Genomic DNA, 17833 nt, shown 5'->3' on the forward strand with positions numbered 1-17833 from the left:
GCGGGCAACCGTCTCACATACAGGTGCTCTAGGCCCAGTCTTCCTGCACAAGCAGGCCTGATAAGGTTATCACGCCGCAAGGGCTCAAATTTAGAAAAAGTTTGCTGTGGTTTAGTTCCGATTAAATCTGGAGGATTGCGAAAGCAACATCTGCGCGTAGCCATATATTGTTGCGTGAGCAACATTGCTTGCAGTGTCGCCACTACGCGTGCTCTTGCACGATCATACTGCGCATGCGCGAGGAGCAAGTTACGTCACTACGCACAGTGGCGTGCCAGCGTCAGAGGCAGTGCCGTCTGACATGCGTCAAAGGCAGTGCCGTCTGTACAAAGAAATTCTGTGGATTCGGCTAAAAGAGTGCACGCAGCCTTCCAGTGTTTCATCGCAATGGCGCCAATTCTGCGTGATGATCAACAGTACTACAGAATTCCTGTGGCAACGAACACTTCCCTTCCTTCGACGGAGCGCACTAAAAGCGAACGCTGGACGACCTGGGAACAACGTCCACACGTTGGAAAAAAAGAAAGCGTTTGTCCTCTACCTCATTTCTTTTGTGTCGTGTCTTTTGGGCAAAAAACCCAGAATGCTTAGGCACCAACTAGCCTGCAAAAACATACTCGTGTGCCGGCGGCCGCCAGCACGCCAGCGACGGCGGCAGCGCGCCAGCTGTGCGCCGTGTGACGTCACTGCTCCTCACGCATGCGCAGTATCGCCTTTCCTCGGCTCCGCGAAATGGCTCGGCGGCTAGCGTAGTGTTGCTTTCGCAACAAAACCAAATAAAAGTCGCAGATATACGATGGAAATACTGTATGTAACGTCTGGCGCAGTGGCGGACTTGGAGTACGTAACATACGTCACCAAGAAGTCGGCGTAGCATATATTCCTGTCTGGCAAAAACAGCGACAGAGACCAAGGGGCACAGGGGATTTTTAATTTATTTATTTACTTTGTGTTGTTGATAAATTTAGAATATTACTGAATATGTTATCGCTTAAAGCTAATTGATTAGAAAAGCAGAAGAAAAAACAACCACATGCCGCCGGTGGGATCCGAACCCACGACCTCCGAATTACGCGTCCGGTGCTCTACCTCTGAGCTACGGCAACGGCTGTTAAATCTTCTGCTTTCGGGGGTATTTATGTTTACAAATAACCTAACATTGAGAGTGTTCATCAGCGCCACCCACGTTCGTAAGCGGCGGACGTAGTACGTCCTGAGTTACCGCTGGTGTGACGTAGAACGTCATCGAACGGCGAGGGTGGAAGCTGTGTGCGAACCCTCTTATGCTTCCTATGGCGTCAAGGCTGCCAGAACCGAGGCCCTCGCTATGCAATTAAGCAAACAAGAGAAAGGGAAGGAGGGGTTCGTTATAAATATGAGAGAAGCCAACTGGCGCAGAAACGAAATGGCACAGGGAATTTTTAATTTATTTATTTACTTTGTGTTGTTGATCAATTTAGAATATTACTGAATATGTTATCGCTTAAAGCTAATTGATTAGAAAAGCAGAAGAAAAAATAAAGACATGCCGTTGGTGGGATCCGAACCCACGACCTCCGAATTACGCATCCGGTGCTCTACCTCTGAGCTACGGCGACGGCTGTTAAATCTTCTGCTTTCGGGGGTATTTGTGTTTACAAATAACCTAACATTGAGAGTGTTCATCAGCGCCACCCATGTTCGCAAGCGGCAGACGTAGAACGTCCTGAGTTACCGCTGGTGTGACGTAGAACGTCCTGAGTTACCGCTGGTGTGACGTAGAACGGCCTGAGTTACTGCTGGTGTGACGTAGAACGTCATCAAACGGCGAGGGTGGAAGCTGTGTGAGAACCCTCTTATGCTTCCTATGGCGTCAAGGCTGCCAGAACCGAGGCCCTCGTTAAGCTTAGCGAGGGCCTCGAAATTTTTTCAGAAGATACTTTATCATAACGAGTCACTGCGGACATTTCGGATTGACCGAGTCTCATTTTTCTGTGCTCGCCGGCATCACCAACACAATGTTAGCATAACTCAATGCTAAACTGTAATCTTCGCCAATTCATTTATTTTAAAAATTTAAACTAAGGGGAATAAGATGCCTGCATCATTATTGATGCGAAAGCATTTCTAGGCTACGTCGGCGGGGTGGTGTCACCGAAAGCTGTCCGCAGCAGTTGTTACGTTCTCAGAAGAGTGGTCCAACAAAGGAGTGGTTGTAATCGAAAGAGGATGACGTGAGGATGCTGCGCAAAAAATTATGTTGATAAATGACTAGTTAATTAATCACAGACGAAAATGTCGGAAAAACGTCGAAATAGTGTGGACGTCGATATAGTGAGTGGGCGGAAAAACAGCCGTGGTCGGCAAAATAGTGCAAAAATAGGCAAAGGAGTGAAAATAAAGTTCTAAATAATTAAAATATATTTGATGTGTGGTAATTAATCTGACAAAAAGTTTTATTGATTTAAATTAATTACCTAATAATTGTTGGACGGTTGGATGGCCTGGGTTGGGATATATTATTGGACGTGAAATCATCCAAAGCGCCAAATTTGAAAAACCAAATTTAATTAAATACTTAATTAAAGCATAAGATACTTACGCTAATTCAGTAGTTAAATTACGAAACAAAAAGTTACAAAGAGGCAAAGAGAGGCGACGATTGCCGAAGAGGCGTGAATGCTTTCGCATTCTCCCAGTTCGTGTCGGCTTGGTGGTCCCGATTTTTTTACACATTAAGGACCGTACACTCGTTAAAAGTACGTTTAGTATTTTGTTATGCTGTTCCTGATTGTATAATTTCTGTTTGTTTCTTTTGTGGTTAGAATTAGCCATGCTTACCGATCAATTACCGTTTTCTGTTTGAGGTTGTTAGTATTCTTTATGTTTTGGGGGGTTTTTTGTCACCGAAAGTGTGCAGCGTGCTTTCTTGAAGGGTGTTTTTTATATATTTCTTGGGCAACTTAGCCCACTGTAATTCTGTTGTTATTTTTCTGTGCCTCCATGATGGTCTTTCTCTTTTTGGTGATATACCTTCGCCACCCACACTTTATTATACGTATATTAACCCCGGTGATATCATGAATAAATAAATGCACGCCGCTAGCGCGCTGTCGCAAGATTAGAAGTCCCGACTGCACACTACTTGGTATTAAGAACTAGAAGCATGTCCTCAAAACTAGAGCATTATGTGCATTGTGTCTTCTTTTGCAGCATGGGCACCAATTATGCCTCCAAATAGCATTTAGGTTCATGCAGCCGTAGTCGAGCCTCCTAATTTACGCATCGCTTATGACATGTGCCATCATGAAAATATTTTAGCGTTCTGACTTTTCAGTTTCCCAGACAACGCTGCTGGGAAACTGAAAATTCCTTTTGTCTTGGTTGTGGAGCCCAGAAGAAAAGTTGCCAAAGAAAATGCTGCTTTTTTGAACTGTTCAACCAGCAAAACCTTCGAATGAAGGGGTTAACGAAAATGAAGGTGTCAAACAAAAGCTGTGAATCACTTTTAATAGGCTGTGTGGTAATTCAACGCAGCTGTCTGAAGCTGAGCATCCTACGAAGTGGAACACAGCGAATCGTCTACAGTGCAGCTGGCTCGCGCTTCCACAGCTGCAGAGTTCTTGCTGGCTGTGGTGTGGTAGATTGTGCACGTTGTGATTTCTTCTTGAATGTCGGATTCAGAGGTTTCATTGAGCACGCGTTCAACAAAAAAACCTTCGCCCGTTTCTAGCAGTGCTGTGGCTGAGGAGTCTTTTTTTCTGCGTGGCAGCAATCGCGACTTCCTCGCATGGAGAAAACGTGGAGCGTTCCCTTTTTTTACAAGATTTGCTTTTGGACAGCCTTCATTTATCGCGATCCCTTCTGCTGCTATCCATCGCCTATTTCCAGGCACAGGTGGGGGGGGAGGGTGATTGACAGGTCAGTGGCGGCGTCTTCATGATAACTGATTACGGCGACAAAACGCAGGCAATGGCGTCCTCCGCCGCCACAGTTCCCATATAAGCGTGAAGTAAACTTTCACCGCCTCGGTGAGTGAAGTGTTCTCTATGGATTGCTTTCTTCGGAGAATGCCTACTAGAAATCGCATCTTTTCCACTCAGCTCATGGTATTTGCGGCGAATGGCATCTGCCCTCTCTTTTATCCGTTTCAGTTCGTAGAACACATCAAATAAGATAACCTATTCTCTGCAGCTTCCGTAACCGCTGTTGTAGGTCTAGTGAAACCACTTGCGGCCAATTGTTTTCATTTACCACTAGCCTGGAACTCAAGCAGAGCTTACTAAATGCATCCCGTTACTCTGGCGCTGGCGACTACGCCACTTGGGTGACAGAACAATGGGGCGCATCGCCATCCCCTGCGCCCGTCAGTACGGGCTCCGTCTAGTGCAGAAGTTCCAAAAAAAATAAAGCTTAATGAACGCGTAAGGCTTGGCAGCGCTGAACGGGGGCCGGATAACCAAACGCCACACAAACGCGATACTTTATGAATGGTTTTGTTTCTCAGTAAAGTATCGCAACTCAGCTGATCGGTGACGAAAAAATGGCAGGCTCAGTTGAAGTATGGAGACGGACACTTTTACCACGCCACTAGCGACAAATGCAATTCCCCGTGTTGTGAACTCACCTATAAATGTTTCCTAAAGCGTCGAGGACGGCAAACCAAAAGCGACCGTTTAGTTCCAGGAGCATCGTATTCGTATGGCCCACTGTATGACATCACTAGTGTTGCGGGCGCCGCTAATAAGACGCGCGTAATGACATTCACAAATCTGGCTCACTGGGCACTCTCTCTGTACAATGCAGCAAGAATTTCTCACCAGCTAGCAGCGTCCTGTTCCGGTCGCCGATGTAGGGAAATTTTGCCAGGTTTCTTCGAGGAGCGTCAGTTGTCAAATTCTTGGATTGTCCGTGGGCAGCAGTGGGTGCCAAGTAGAGGAACAAGGGCTGCGACATAAAGTGCAAGGCTAGGACGTGGAAACAATGGGTCATGCCACGAACGGAATACCGTTCGTCGCTGCGCGGAGTGGAGTGTGAGAACTGCAATCCTCTAAATTTCACCATGAGCACAAGCGGAACCACAGCATTAGGAAGCATTTTCAACAACATGATACTGCTGATCACTCAAATTGAGCTGTTTTTCCCGAGGCAGTCAGGTTTTGCCGTCTATGCTAGCACACAAGCAAAAGCGCGCTTCAGCAAAAAACCCGAATTACGGCTGCTGTCAATGTTTTTCTGCGCATCATTTTTGTGAAGTTCTGAATAGTTTAATGGTACGGCAAAACAGCGCTGACGGACGGGACGGAAGAAGATGAGACAAACACATGCGCTGTTTGTCTGTGTTGTGTTTGTCTCATCTTCTTCCGTCCCGTCCGTCAGCGGTGTTTTGCCGTACCATTCAACATGAACCAATCAGCCCGACTCGGCCCTCTTCTGAATAGTTTCGGACTTATTTAGGCTACTGTTCTGTTTGACAATTTGTACCGGCAAAACAACCCTGTTTATGTTTCTTTCAATACCTCTATACTTTCCATGAATATTTTGCTAATCCAACGTTGCGGAAAATCAGCATGAACGCTTTCCTTTTTTGCAAATGCACAAGGGTGTATTGATAACGCCGAAACTATTGAATGTCACTCCCTGGCGCTGCCACATATTCGAGTGGAAATGAACGAAACGGAGCATGTGGAAGATGTTTTTCATAGGCTATGGTTGTTTCAGAGCAATAGTATCGCCTTATTCAAGAGTAACCTGTGCAAGACATACTGGTCTGTTACTGGCGGGCTTAGCAGTGTTTCCCATAGTTCTAGCTCTGGGATTATCGGAACATTACATTACTTTTTTTAGCCTTTTGAAGAGGAGCTTATTTATCTTTCGCCACAAGTTTTTGTCACCTTTCAGACTTTCAAATTCCTGAAACGTGGCCCATGGACAGAGCAAAGAAAGGCTCTAATATCTAGGCACTCAGATACTACGGATAGGCACTCAGAGAGCAGCGCTTAGACATCTCTTGCTACTGAAAGTGCATATTAGAGGCAAACAAAAAACTTGATTTTTTCAAAGGAAGCTCAAAGTAGCGCGCATTTTTTGTATTGTGATGAATATCTTGCTACTGCAAGTGCAAATTAGCTGTAAAACACATTATTTTTTTTTCCAAACAAGGCTCAAAGTAGCGCACCTTTTTCGTGTCGTGATGACGGATGATGTCGACCGCCCTGTCGGTGAACAGCTGGGTTCTGTACACTCCGTCAGTATCTGCTGCAAGGGCCTCGTTGTCCCACATGTCGACGCCGCAACTGCTATTCTGCATGCGCGCGAAGAACGAGCAACTTAAGGAGGCACGCATCTCAGTGCATCACGCGTTTTGTACTTTTTAACTATTTTGGCTAAAACTCCATTATTAAAGTAGATGAGTGAAACGGATTCTTCTTTCTGGTCCTACGCAGGAACACAGGTATTTTTTTTTGGGGGGGGGGGGATTTATATTTAACAAGAAATAGTATCACTACATCTCAGAACACTGAGCCGAGCATCGTCTCGATTTTACTGGTCGGAAACGGAAGGCATAAAAGCAATAAATCATGTAATCACGAGCAAACACAAAAGTTTTCACAGCCGGAATAAAAAGGTTAGCCGCAGAAAACCGAGTAACCAAGCATGCTTTTCTGAGTGACCGCAGAAGTTAGAGGGAGTAGGGAGGAGCAAGAACCACGTATCTCCACAAACAGCGTCCTGAGTTGTAGATAAGCTGCCGTCCAGCCAAAGAGAAAGGGAGGAACACTTATCTGCTCTAATTTCAAAAGAAGCTTGCTATGCGGCACCTTGTGAAAGTCACTGTAGCAAAGAAGACATTTGGGCTTGTTGGTGTGAATTCATGGTGGAAAAAACAGCGCAAACTTAGACAGAAAACACAGAAAAGAGGGGAGACACTACAAGCGCTGAAGTAGTGTCTCCCCTCTTTTCTGTGTTCTCTGTCTAAGTTTGCGCTGTTTTTTCCACCTTGTGAAAGGTTTTGGTGAAATCTGGAAAATAAATCAATTTGTTCGCATTTGTCAGAAGGTGCCCTAAACTTCTGAATGGCTGTTACGAATTGAGGAGCGTAGAGAATTATTTCGTGCAGCTGGTCTGAACAGGGTTCTGTTCATCTTTAAATTTCAGTATTTTGAGAGTATTTGGTTCGATTAGCCTAGAATAGGATGCAGTTTTAGTGATTAGACTGCAGTTTTTCACACAGAGACAGTTACCATTCTTAAAATAAGAATGATTTTTGTTCCAACCCGCCAGACGGCAAAAAACAATACGGCAAAGAAACGCAAAAGATTTTCAGACAAAGCTACACTGTGACTCAGCACATTTTCCCTCGTGATGCATTTGGAAGGCGGGCCTGTTCTAGAGAAAGTTTAGTATTCAACTGAAGTAGCATTTCAATGACAGTGTCAACAAATACAATTCAGAGAGGTTCAAAATAAACTCACAAAAACATGAAAATTTTCATCGTCGATTGAGAACTGAGAGTGAAGATGCTTAGATGCTTATAGGTTTGTTGAGAAGAAATTTCAGCCACCTTCCACAGCATCTCAAAGAACAACTATATTTTACTCGCGTCCGCACAGTACTCGAATATGCATCAGTGTGCTGGGACCCGCACACACAAGAACTTATTGACGAATTGGAAAAAATTCAAAATAGGGCTGTCCGCTTTGTACTTGGAAACTATTCCAGGACACTCAGTATCTCGGAAAGCAAAAGGAATCTTCAGTGGCCAGAACTTAAAACTCGAAGAAGAAATCTTAGATTAAAATTTTTGCATAACATTTTCTATTCCAAGACTGGCATAGACGGATCAAAATATTTGAAGCCGCCTTTCTATGTCTCGAAGCGAAGGGACCACAATTTAAAGCTTCATGAATTTCCTTTTAAAGGTGACGTACTCCGTTATTCGTTTTTTTCTGCGAACAGTTCGCGAATGGAATGCTTTGCCGCCACATATTTATTTATTTATTTATTTATTTATTTATTTATTTATTTACAATACTGCCAGTCTCAGTAAGAGACCGTAGCAGGTGGGCATCAGTACAATATAGAGTACAATACAGATAAATTACAAGCAGATCAACAAAAATGAGAACTCTTACATAAGTGTTATATAACTGCTAGTAGGCAGGTTAGCAAACAATAACTTGAAAATTCAGAACTGAAACAAAAAGAAATCAAGTACAGCAGGAGTCGTTCATTCCAGCAAGCATGCTAGTATTTGAAGTATTTTACAATATAAACTGGAAGAAAGCGAAAAAGAAGGTAACGGGTGGCAATAGGCTTGCAATCATGCTTAAAGATAACATGTCAAGAAATATCAATAAGTAGCTGTTCGGCAGTATCTGGTAAAATGTAGGACTATTGATATTTTACTGATTCTTGTTACATTCTACTAATCTTGGGGTGAAGGAAGATAGTGAGTCCGACATGGTAATCGATGGATCGAGCTGATTCCATTCGCTGATGGCTAAAGAAAGAAAGAATGCTTGAGTGTGTTCGTTCGGCATGAGTATTCAGTCAGCGTGTGCGCATGCTTGTGCCGGGATTGCCGTGACTGTGAGAAGGATGCATATTTAGACACGTCTATACTGTAGGTGTTGTGTAATAATTGATATAAAAACTTCAAGCGGGATTCTTTTGCCCTAGATAATAGTGATGGAAGGCCAGATGATGCTGCAAGATCGGTAGGGGAGTCAGAGGGTTTGTATTTGTTATGAATGAACCTTAAAGCTTTTCGTTGCACTCTCTCAAACCGAGTGATGTTAGTGATAGAATGCGGGAACCAAACAGTGCTTGCGTATTCCAAGATTGGCCTTACGAGGGTAGTGTAGGCAAAAAGCTTGGTATTTTGAGGGGCCAAACGTAAGCATCTTCTAAGGAAGAACAGCTTTCCCAATAACATTGGCGATATGCGCGTCGCATCTTAGGTCAGAAGTTAAAGTTAACCCTAGGTACTTATGTTCAGAGACCCTTGAAAGCGTTGAATCATTGATACTGTAGTCATAGTTATATGGCTGTTTTTTCCTGGTGACTGTCATGCAAACGGATTTTTTATTGTTTAACGTCATCTGCAAGGTGTTACACCATATATTGTTAATGTCCTACCTAATGATGCCTTTTTTCACGCGTTAATTGCATGATTTTTTGTTTTTTGAATGTAAAAGTGCCCCCCTGCTGTAATGCTGAAAGGCGATGCAGGTACCAAACAAAAATAATAATAATAAAAAAAAAATCTGACAGAACTCTTAGGGCAAGTAACGACGTTTCCATGCACGGCTTTTCTATCTAACGATGTGTGCTACTTTAATTTCATTTCATTTCATTTTATAACTCTCAATCCGGTCAGGCGTTATAGAGAGGAGTGGAAAAAAATAAAAATAAAAAATAAGAAATAAATGAACACTTACAATTCATAAGAATTAACAGTATCTTTGAATTTATCAGAATCATTGATGGCGACGACAGTGGAGGGCACGTGATTCCAGTCCGACGCAGTTTTTGGGGACGAAGGAATTAAGATATTGGACAGTCCTGCACTGTGGAATGTACACCTTTAGGTGATGATATCTGTGGGACAATATGTGCACCGGAGGAGTAAAAAAGGACTGCTTTAGGTTTTTGTTGCTGTTATATATTTCATGAAATGTGCAGAGGCGCGAAATGCGGCGCCGTATGGCAAGATCTGGAAGATTAAGCGTTTTTTTCATTTCTGAAACACTGACATGGTGGGAGTAATTGGACATTTGGAAGCTTTCAGAGCGATTTTGGGTGGATTCAAGCTACACAGTGAGAGAGTTAGAGTATGGGTCACATACTGGAGCAGTGTACTCAATTTCTGAACGGAGGAGTGTTTTGTAGAGCAGTAGTTTCACAGGTATAGGGGCAAGGGAAAAGTTGCTACAAATGAAGCGGAGCATGCGGTTGACATCGTTAATAATATATTAAATGTGAGCCATATCGCCACTGTCCGATGTGATACCGAATCGTCAACAATGATGGCATTCTGAATCTTAACAGACAGAATTCAAAGAACATAAAAATTGTGCTATTATTGTAGGCATCGTGAACTCTCATTTCTTGTGAAGAACTGCTGCAGAAACAATGATGTCACATCGCATACCCATCCACCAGCTTTGTTCATCGACACAGATCTTTCTCCAATGCTCGATATAAATGGGACATTTAAACTGAGCATTGTGGTTATATGAGGGGCTACGAGACAGACCCGTTTGTCTCAGTGTGCGTGCGCCAAACAAAGATTTCAGAGAGGTTAGGCGTCACGATGGTCATGAAGAAAGCCGAAACAGAAAACAGGGACATTAGTACATGTACCGATCTTGCCATTTTGCGACATAATGACTGCCACATTGATGATGTGTATGAACAGGATGGAGGCAAACCAAATTATCAACCAGCTAAGGTGACAAACCAAGACCAACGTGCATGATACGCTGCGCTGTGCTGATGACGCCTTTGTGCAGTGCAGCTGGCTTTGCCCTTGAAACCAGTAGGTACTGTGTGTAACTTAAGCACTCGTTACGGGTTTAACGAGTGCTGGAGTTCATAATTGTAGGTTTATACATTTAGGTTTTATTGAGATAAACGTGTGGAGACACTACAGCGGCAACAGAAAATGTATGCGGTGAAATTAACAAACATATCTGTTTGTAAAGGATTGAGCAGAGAGCCGAACAATTCCTTACCGACATACAATACAGGTAGAGCTTTGGCATGGATTATTTTGCATGAGTTATTTTTATAGTAATGTGTCGAAGTGTGCGTGCTACTGTTTGCTATGTACAATGGCTACAGTCCCTGTCATGCTAATTACTGGCTTTTGACTGTGCCCTCCAGCAACAATGATTTTGAATTGATTTGATTTGATTTGTTCTTATTGGTCCCATCTACGCGGGCGCCCAAGCTATTGCTGCTGCTGTCGCCAACCGCAACGCGCTCTTCCGCGGCGCTGTCGCCATTGCCGCGCAATGTGTAAAGGACAGGCGCCGACATTACGAGGGGGTACCCAAAAGAAACCGGACTTATTTGTGTTTGAACTTATTTTTTCGCATTTTAAGCACAGACCTTCGATATCCTTCAAAGTATTCCCCACTTGCAATGATATGCTTGTCGAATCTTTCATTCCATTTTTCAAAACATTGTTTAAATTCTTCTTTTGTGAGGCTTGACAGTGCCTCCGTCGTTTTTTTCTTCACCTTAGCAACATCAGCGAAACGCTTTCCATTCACCTATTTTTTCATTCTAGGAAAGAAAGAAAGTAGCACGGGGCAAGGTCGGGAGAGTATGAGGGTTGAGGAATAGGGGTCATGCCATTTTTGGTCCAAAATTGTCGTAGAGACAGGGCTGTGTGAGCAAGGGCATTGCCATGATGGAAAAACCAGTCACCCGACCGCCACAAATCTGGCCGCTTCCACCGCACACTGTTGTCCAATCTTCAAAACATCCATGTAGAAAGCCTGGCTAACTGTCTGACCCTGCGGAACAAATTCTCAATGGACGACTCCTCTCACGTCGAAAAAACAAATCAGCATTGTTTTGAGGTTTGGTTTCACCTGACGAGCTTTCTTGAGGTGAGGTGAATTTGAAGTTTTCTATTGGCATGATTGTTGCTTTGATTTCGGATTCGATTCAGGAACACTTGAGTTGGACCCGTAGCATCGTCCTTGTACGTCTTTCTTAATATTTCAAGAGTTTCCATTCAACTTTTTCCGAGCAAAAATCAGAATTTCACCGGCGCACGCTGTTCACGAATATCAGCCATTGCAAAAACGACATTCACACAAAACAGTCGTCACTCTAAAACTCTGCCTAAAATAGTCTGACCTTCTTCAACGACGGCACTCGGCTTACTGACTCTGGAATGTTCGTTCTATGCGCTCCTAGTGGCAAAACGCGGTACCACAGAAGCTTGGCCGACCAAAAAATTTAGTCCGGTTTCTTTTGGGTACCCCCTCGTATGCACGTTCGAATTCCTCAAAACTAGAAAAAGAACTTAGACGGCGAGAAGGGAAAACCGTGAAGCAGGTGACAATCGGAAAATCCTGTCTTTAGAAGCAATTAAGGTGGAGGACGAAAGTATTTTTGTTTATTTTATTGCAAGTGCCTACAGCGCCCATGAGGCATTATTGTAGGGGAATTGACGACTTCAGATATAACCCGCAAAGAGGATATGGGCAACATATCAGCTAAGCAACACAACATAAGAAAACAAGAATATGAATTCTCAACTAGTTAGTATTAACGGTAACATAATATAAGGGCACTAATTTATAATTTCAATAAATATACTTTAAATTTGGTGCGCACACCACATCATTCGAAATATTATTCCAGTCAGGAGTTGTGCTAGGAAAAATGAATACAGTTATACGGCATTGATAGCTGTAGACAATTTTCTGTTGTATACTCTCTCCGATATGTATTGTGGGCGCTTTAGATAAGCGCTTTTATTATTACCGGTACAATCATAGTACATACCATATGAGAACATCAGTCTGCAGATTTTTCTCTGGATGGAGAAACTCTTCTACCCAATGCGGTCACGATATTATCAGCTTTCCACACGAAAGTTATAATTACCAGTCACAAACCTCGCGGTGCGTTTCATTACCTTTTCCAACCTGTATATGAGAGTACCGGTGAAAATGTTCCACGCTGCTCAAGCACAGTCCAACACTGGCCTAACATTTGTCAAATGCATAGCTTCCCTTAGTACTTGGAAAGCAGTTTTAAAATTCCTTTCTAAAATACAAAAAATGACACGCCTTGCCAGTTATCACGTCAATGTGGGCTGTTCAGTCTATGTTTGTTGCGATTATAACCCCTAGAAAGTTTGCATTTTCTATTGCTTGGATTGTGTCATTCCTTAATAGGCACGATTTTTTTTCTTTTTTAGCAAGCTGTACAGGCAAACACACGGATCCATTCAATGTCATGCCCCTCTTCAATTACCAGTCAGAAACCTTGTCAAGGTCAGTTTGTGGCAAACACAAACCATCAAAGCACTCGACAGGGGAATACAAACTGCCGTAGTCAACATATAGTCTGAGAATGGATCTGGGGCCGACCGGTAAACTGATGAATATGAGAAGGAGCAATGGTGCGGACACAGAACCTTGTGGCACTCCAGATGAAACACACGCAGGTGAAACACATGCCCTTGCGCTCCAGAGAGTGGATGCGCTTCACGAGGTTAAGTCATGGCGTGCGTCAGCCGTATCTGTCTTGCACCTAGTGCCAGACGTGGCGCTAAGGGCGCTGGGAAGGTGAAATACCTTCCAATGCCCAATGTCGCAATAAAAGAGCGTTTAAACATAAGTTCGTACAGCCTTCAGAGCAACGCAGCCTTACGTATGAGGCGAGGACTCTCTATCCCCCTGCCGCCGGTCTGCTCTCAAAGTTCCTAACGGCTTCCGTACGCATTCACCATCGTGTGTGTATTGGCGTGACTTAGTTCTTGGACCGCCCCCTTCTCCTCCTCCCCGGAACTATTTTCACTAACGGTGGGTGGGGAACGTAACGCGTGGCAATTTGATGCAGGATGCACGCGTAGCTCTACACTTGAAGGCCGTGTTTTTTGTTTTAATTCAAACTGTTTTTGGGTTTCGTGCTCCGAATTAGAGAAATCTCGTCTTAAACAAAAATTGTAAGCGATTTAGCTGCCGTTTAAAAAGTGGCTGAGTGATGAGTATTGCTGATTTGGTACTGTCCTCTTGCCTCTACCGTTGCGCAAATGTTTATGCGAAGTTAAGCGGTTTGCTTTCCAAAGCAACTGTGTGTCGGTTTTTCATTAGTGCCGTGACGAAGGGGTCAGCTTTGCCGAGGTCTGGCACGTGACACAGCAGAGAATAAATTTTGCCTCAACGTAACTCTTATGTGAAAAGATGCATCTAGAAACAATTCGAATCTAGTATTTGCTACAATCCTTCAAAATAGCCTGCTGTGCTCATGTAAGTGGTGCAACCTTTCACTTTGACGAACATTTCTTCACAGTCTAAGTTCGTTCAGGTCGCACTTCAGTGACACAGCTGCACGCCGATGTATACGAAACGAGAAGACGAATGGCAAAGAAAACTATTTTGATCTGGAGATGTATACTGGTGTCGTGTTCTGAAGATTCAAATGACAATTTTTTATCACATCTTTTGCTTCGAAGGAAGTAAAACAAAACTTCGGACGAGTAGATTTAAAACATCTTGTCATCAAGTCACCCCCAACACCGACACATTTTGTCGCGACCGCATAAATAAGCGTGGTGGCGGAGTACTAATAGCTTTATGCCAGCAGCTGCAGTGTGCAGTTATCAACATCCCATCATCGTTACAAAAACTGTTCGTATCATGCAACGCATTTTCACCTCCACTTTTTTCGAAGTTTGTTACCGCCCGCCAGACAGTGAGCCAACTCTTGTATGCACTTTTATGAAGCTCTTAATTAATTATCGGTTCACATCCTCACGCTCCTATCGTACTACTGGAAGATTTTAAGCTTCACGGAATATTATGGACTGACTGGTCACAAATTGCGCACCAAATTAAGTTTCACTTTTACAGTTTTCTCTCCTTCGACTATTCATCGTGATGTCGAAAACTTCCCTAATTTGTGAGATGATTTCGCCATTAAAAACGAAGGAGTTGTTAAATGACGAAATGACGACGAAAAAATAAATGACGAAAAAAAGCGTTAAATTTTCAGACCTAACTTTACCAGTGAAAGTACGAGACACCAGGAGAAGAACATAGGACAACGCTCGTGTCTCGCACTTTCGCTGGTGAAGTTATGTCTGATATACACCACCTAGCCGACATGGTTACCTAGTTAGTCAAATCTTCACACGGCCCAGATGGAATACCGAATGCTTTCCCGCGACGTCACGCTGATGCACTAGCGAAATTTCTCGCATTCCTTTTAAACACGTCGCTGTGGGCCGCTACTCTTCCACAGGTCTGGAAGTATGCGAGATTTTAACCAACCTTTAAAAAGGTGACACGCTTTCTGTCCACAACTACCACCCTATTTCTATGTTATCTTCTTGCGAAATGCTCAAACATATAGTTGCGACGTCCTTCTCTGATTTCTTGGATAAATGTAACATATTATCGTCTTGTCATCATGGATTTAGAAACTGATTTTCTACTGCCGCTGAGATTTCAACGGTTGTCCATTTCCTTTCTATTCTTGAGAAAGCAGGTCTGGTTGATGTAATATTTCCAGACTTCAGTAAAGCTTTCGACTGTGTCCATCGTGACAAATTCATTCTGAAATTAAAACCACCTCGTCTTGCTCAATTTCTCATAGACTAAGTTTCCGCTTAATTAGCCGGTCCCACACAGGATGTTAACACTAACGGTCTCAAACTGTCCCATTCATCTTAGGAGTACCGCACGGAATTGCGTCTTGGGGCCGCTTTTGTTTTGGTATTTTTTCTAACATCGTAGAAGTTATTGCGATAAAAAATCGGTTTCTTCGCAAATAATTGTGGTGTTCTCAAGAAAAGCTCCGAAACTGATCAAACTGCACTCAACTCAGCCTTAAATTCTATAGGCGACTGGACGAATAAATGGGGCATGAAATTAAACTTCTCAGAAATAAGCCTTTCTACGCGTATCGGGAGAAAAACGTCATCTTCAGTTCACACACGTCATCCAGGGCTGTCACCTTACTGAGCTTAATGAATTCAAATGCTTGGGAGCGACGATAACAAGTGACCTTTACTAGAATACACATATAAACAATATTTCCTCATCAGCCCTCCGAAAATTCTGTTTACAACGCAATAAGCTTAAACACGCCACATCTCAAGTTAAATGCCTAGCATATACTTCGCTGATAACGTCCTCAACTAGAATATGCATGTATCATCTTGGACTCCTTCACTAAGAACGATACTCACACATTAGAAAGAATCCAGCGTCGAGCTGTTCCCTTCAGATATTCTGTATGCGGTCGCAAATTTTCCGTACTTGCTGCAATAACATGCAACCAAATTCATGCCCTCCATTCCAGACGGAAGTCTTCCGCCTAAAGTTTCTGTACCAAGTACTAAACCATAAACTAGCTCTGGACCGCAACCAATGTTAAACACACAGATCAGACACGACGTACTCATTTCCTTCTTTTAACGACCTACTTCCCAAGGACCAAGGCATTCCAACATTCCCTTTTTACTCGAGCTGTAACTGCCTGGAACAACTTACACTATAACTGTCATCTATCTTTGAATATGATTGAGACACATACTTTAAACTCCAGGTATGAACGGCCAAAACATGCTTTCCTTTGAAATCTTTTTTACATGTATCTCGCGCCGGTCATGTCTGTAATTGTGGACGTCGCACTTTTTCTTCAATGTCACAAGGTGCACCATTGTCTTTTTCTGCTGTATAAATTCTACTCCTACAATATTCCACTTCGTGTGGAACGATTTTTGTTTTTCTTCTATCTGTGTTTGCTGTGAACCTGGCCTCTTTCCACATTTCATGCATACCCATCCTGCTAGAGTTTAGGCCTGCCGTATTTCGTAAATAAAAAATATATTGTCTAAACACAAAACCGAAAGCTACTTTGTAATTTCATGCCTAATGTTAGCATCACAACTTATTTCTTAACCACCTAGAGAGACTCATAATTCGTTTAGTATCCTTCACTTGTTGCTCACGTCACACACCGATCACCTTGGATCGCTAACGAACCAGCCAGTCATGCTTCACTCAATTTTCACTTACACCTTCAATAAGATAAAAATAAAATAGGTATCTATGACAAAGGCCGCTACAACGCTAACAATGAAGTGCTAGCTAATTTCTGGTACGTTACTATTTGCCTTTTCACAAGACGCCGCAAAGAAATGAAGTTTGTTTGAACTCAAGATGCAGAGCCTTTTACAAAATTACATTACCAACATCACCGCTACAGAACAATTCCAATCAACGTGGTTCACCGTGATTTTAAAGCATTTAGCAACAATAAAAGATGAGAGTTCCGGGTGCGTAAGGAAAATGCAGCAGCACAGCCACAGAAAGGAATCTCGAAGCTCTTGCAAAAAGAAAGATAAACGATTATTTTTCGCATCGACTTTACATAGGTTGCGCAGTAACTCCAGGCAGTTGTGGAAGACTACTATCCACACACCCCTAAGATGTTGTTCTTTTTTTGACAACCATGACAATCCTATATCAAAATAAGAAATTCCGAATGTCCTTAAGACTGCTTTCCGTTCAGTATTGACCTGGACGCCAGGAAATCGACTTCTTCCTATAACTCACATAAGCCCCCAAAAAACGTTTCACGCTAGCGACATTGCAAAACCAATAATGCCGCCGCGGTGGCTCAGTGGTTATGGTTCTTGGCTGTTGACCCAAAAGACGCGGGTTCGATCCCGGCCGCGGCGGCTGGAATTTCTTTGGAGGAGAAATTCTAGAGGCCCGTGTACTGTTCGATGTCAGTGCACGTTAAAGAACCCCAGGTGGTCGAAATTTCCGGAGCCCACCACTACGGCTTCTCTCATAGCCTTAGTCGATTTGGGACGCAAACCCCCCATAAGCCAAACCAAACCAAATCAAACCAAAACTAATAATATCATCTTGCTTTTCATCGCAGAAAGTCCGATCTAATCCGGAAATCCGCACTTTCTGGCTCTGACCTCAGCTCCGTAACTTCTTACAGATACTTAGGAATTAACCTATCTGCCGAACCTATCTGCCGGCAAATGAAGCAGCTAACCGTGTTCTCGGCTATTCACGCTGCAACCTTCGAGTAGCCCTTCCTTATGTAAAATTACTAACATACTGCCCCTTCGTTT

The 17833-nt window shown here is 43.2% G+C and overlaps 1 protein-coding gene across 1 annotated transcript in view; it reads right to left on the reverse strand.

Moving 5' to 3' along the window:
• The window catches only part of LOC149326508 (arylsulfatase B-like), an 87163-nt gene that overhangs the window by 16105 nt on the left and 53225 nt on the right, over window positions 1–17833 (reverse strand). Inside the window, exons 5-6 of the mRNA XM_089564598.1 lie at window positions 6158–6283; window positions 4800–4926 (exon numbers count right to left, since the gene is read on the reverse strand). Of these exons, the coding sequence (XP_089420724.1) occupies window positions 4800–4926; window positions 6158–6283 (253 nt within the window). The remainder of the gene's footprint in view (window positions 1–4799; window positions 4927–6157; window positions 6284–17833) is intronic.

Source organism: Amblyomma mixtum, chromosome 10 (assembly GCF_055824585.1).
Source record: "Amblyomma mixtum isolate Tamu chromosome 10, ASM5582458v1, whole genome shotgun sequence".
NCBI lineage: Eukaryota > Metazoa > Arthropoda > Arachnida > Ixodida > Ixodidae > Amblyomma > Amblyomma mixtum.